This window comes from Sabethes cyaneus, chromosome 3 (assembly GCF_943734655.1).
Source record: "Sabethes cyaneus chromosome 3, idSabCyanKW18_F2, whole genome shotgun sequence".
Classification (NCBI taxonomy): domain Eukaryota; kingdom Metazoa; phylum Arthropoda; class Insecta; order Diptera; family Culicidae; genus Sabethes; species Sabethes cyaneus.
The window spans coordinates 104,791,398-104,794,943 of record NC_071355.1 but is presented as its reverse complement, the minus strand read 5'-3'; the positions used below and the strand labels follow the sequence as shown (position 1 = coordinate 104,794,943).

Genomic DNA, 3,546 nt, shown 5'->3' with positions numbered 1-3,546 from the left:
TTTCAACGGAATACCAGGTCCGGTCCGGTTCCGGAAGGCTTCGTTCCGGTTCCGGTCCGGTAAAAAATCGGACTCAAAAATTTCGTTCCGATCGGACTTCGGACCGGACTTTACCCGGTCCGATGTCGATCACTACACCTAAATGATTTACAAGTTGAATGCGATCAAGACGGTCCGCCAAAGATCCTCAAACTCAAAGAACAAAACTCGGCTGGACAATTTACGGTCCGCAAAGTTACGATGAAGGGCAAGTAGGATATGCGGGTACTCATAGACAGGGATGGTTCGATCACTTTGACTCAATTTTGATTCATTTGACACTACCGTCTCAGCGGAGTAAAATTTGACAAAGTTATGTATGAGACATTTGAAGAACTCGTTATTATTTACAATTTTGCAGAATAAAGTGTTGCTGTAACTTTTGTAGTTACGGCGCTACAATGCTAGTACCTCTTTAGTAACTAAATGAACGTTCATTTAGTTACTAATGAGGTACTAGCATTGTAGCACCGTAACTACAAAAGATACAGCAACACTTTATTCAGCAAAATTGTAGATCTAGTTATTATCTACAAATGACCCATACATCAAATTGTCAAATTTTGCTCGGTTAGGACGCTACTGTCAAATGAATCAAAATTGAGTCAAAATGATCGAACCATCCCTGCTCATAGAGCAAGTGTATTTATAGATCAAGATTTGCACGAGCTGCTGCGTGGCCATTATACTACGAAAAATGCTGGTGTGTCTGTTGCCACGCTTCCTGAATCTGCGGCGGATCGCAGGGCACGCGATTTACTGAAAAAAAAACACGATGCGTATAGGCGATCACTTTCAGACCGGTTTGCTGTGGAAGAACGATAAACCGCAGCTGCCAGATAGCCTACCAATGGCTCTCAAAGGAATGAAAGCTCTAAAACGATCATTGTCAAAAAAACGCGAGCTAGAGCCAAACGTTGAGCGACAAATTGAAGAATATCAACGAAAGGACTATGCACACGTTGCCTCCCCCCAAGAGCTAGCAGAATCAGAACCAGGGAAAGTATGGTTCCTTCCCTTAAATGTCGTTTTAAATCACAGAAAGCCAGGTTTGTCTGGGATGCGGCAGCCGCAGTACAAGAAAGATTGCTTAATTCCGAGCTTTTGAAAGGCCCCGATTTTCTGACCAGTTTACCAGCTGTGATGTGTACATTTCGGGCGACATTATGGAGATGTACCATCAAATCCAAATTCAGCCAAGTGACCGATCCGCACAGAAGTTTTTGTATCGTCCAAAATCGTCGGACCAACCACCGGATCATCGTGTTCGCCCTGTTCTGCACAATATATAAAAAACCGGAACGCCCAGGAATTCGTCGACCAGTTTCCGGATGCAGTACAGACAATCGTAAATAAACACTATGTCGACGACTACCTGGATTCGACAGTGACAGTCAGCGAAGCTATCAAGCGAGCGAGTGAGGTCGCCTACATTCACTCCAGAGCGGGATTTTTCATACGCAACTGGGCTTCCAATAGCACCGAATTTTTGCAGCATTTCAGTGAACAGCAAAATAAGCAGCAGCTGGTCCCTGGTTCATTTCAATCCTGAAAAGGAAAACAGAACGGAGCGAGTTTTGGGAGTATCGTGGGACACAACCGAAGATGTCTTGCGATTTGCCGTTAAGCTGAGACCGGATCTGGAAGAATTTTTGGAAAGGGAACAGAGGCCAACAAAGCGGATCCTGCTTAGTATTGTTATGAGTTTCTTTGACCCGCTTGGTTTGTGGGCCCTCTTTACGGTATTCGTCAAAATTATAATTCAGGACCTCTGGAGGAAGGGTAACACGTGGGATACGCCTATCGACGACGAATCAGCTCCGCAGTGGCTGAATTGGATTGAATTGCTGCCAAAAGTGCAATCTATGAAGATACCTCGCTACTATTTTCACAGTGCTACCTCATCCGAGCTGGAAAATCTGCAACTTCACATATTTGCAGATGCTAGTGAAAATGCCTACGGATGTGTGGCCTACTTTCTAGCCATCGTGAACGGACAACCAAATTGCGCGCTGGTAACCGCCAACTCAAAGGTCGCCCCACTACAATACACGTCCATCCCTCGCATGGAGCTTCAAGCAGCAGTTTTAGCGGCACGATTATCTGTTTCGGTGAAATCAAATCACACTCTCCCGATAAAGCAGCTGATTATATGGGTCGACTCCAATACAGTGCTGTCCTGGATTGGTTCAGACCACAGGAAATATAAGCAATATGTGGCACATCGCATAGGGGAAATTTTGAGCGTCACTAATACAACGGACTGGCGCTGGGTCCCCACAAGGAACAACATCGCGGATGTTCTAACAAAATGGGGAACTAAAGGACCTCCTTTGGAGTCAAACGGTGAATGGGTGAACGGACCAGCATCCCTTTATCGCCCAGAAGAAGAACGGCCGCAACGTGCACCAGTCAAAGCAGATGTTGAAGAAGAGTTGCGGGCCCAATTCCTTTTCCACGAGATCATGCTCTTCGATTCCGTTGTGGATTTTTCGCGGTTTTCACGATGGACAAACTTGGTAAGAACAGTCGCCTTTTTTTTTAGATTTATTTCCAATTGCCACAGAAAATCCAAAGAATTGGCACTCGAAACTGTGCCGGCTACAAACGCGCAGAGAAGGTTAATGAAAGCAACTTTCATAAATAAACCCCTCAGCTGCGAAGAACACCAGAAAGCAGAATATTATCTATGGAGAACAGCACAAAGGGAAGGGTTTCCCGATGAAACTAAATTGCTACTAAAGAACCGCGACCAGCCAGGAAGTAAGTGGCCTGCCTTCGAGCGAAGTAGTCCTCTACGAAAAGTTTGTCCATTCCTTGACGAGTCAGGAGTTATCCGAGCTGAAGGGTACCGCCAGAGTGCAAGCGACATATCTTGCTGTAGTTATATGCGCAGCCCTTTTTCGCCCGAAGCAGGACTGTGCATTTAGCAAGATGAGAGCGAAGTCGTGTCGCGTTTACTCTGTAGGGGGCCGAAGGGAGAACAGCACATGCTGATTTGCTTCCTTTTGAATTACGATAGGCGAATAAACGCAAAACTAATGAAGCCCATGAGACTCCTTTATTTGGCTGTCCGAACTAGGAAAATGATGATCAGTTACAATTTTTCGCTAGACGGATATACAAATCAAAACATTTTTTATTTAAATCTCAGTAAAATGAATATTGCGAACATTAAATTTTCTGCAGCGGGTTAGAAATCTTATTTACTAGCAGGCGCACTGCAACCATCAGTGAAATGAAATGTGTACTTAGGACAAATAAAGTGAGATCCGGATTTTGTTTTAGGTGTGTATGGTTATGTTTATAGGTGCGGGACCGAAAAATTTAGATCCAGATATATTCATAAAAGTATTTTACTTATTTATTTAAGGTAATTTTAACGGTTTTAAGCAAAATTATAACAATATTTCATTCAAGGCATGCTGAATCAATGTCCTTATTGTTTAGTATTTATTATGTAATAAAATTTTAATAGCTTTAAATAAAATGCAGGCAAATAAAAAT

At 43.5% G+C, this 3,546-nt stretch overlaps 1 protein-coding gene across 1 annotated transcript; it reads left to right on the top strand.

Annotated features, from left to right (window-relative positions):
• Nucleotides 1-814: 814 nt before the first annotated feature.
• LOC128739973 (uncharacterized) lies at nucleotides 815-2,686 on the top strand. The gene is made up of 4 exons (XM_053835481.1): nucleotides 815-1,042; nucleotides 1,349-1,457; nucleotides 1,519-2,558; nucleotides 2,606-2,686. Exons 1-4 carry the CDS (start codon nucleotides 815-817, stop codon nucleotides 2,684-2,686), a joined length of 1,458 nt encoding a protein of 485 aa, XP_053691456.1.
• Nucleotides 2,687-3,546: the final 860 nt, after the last annotated feature.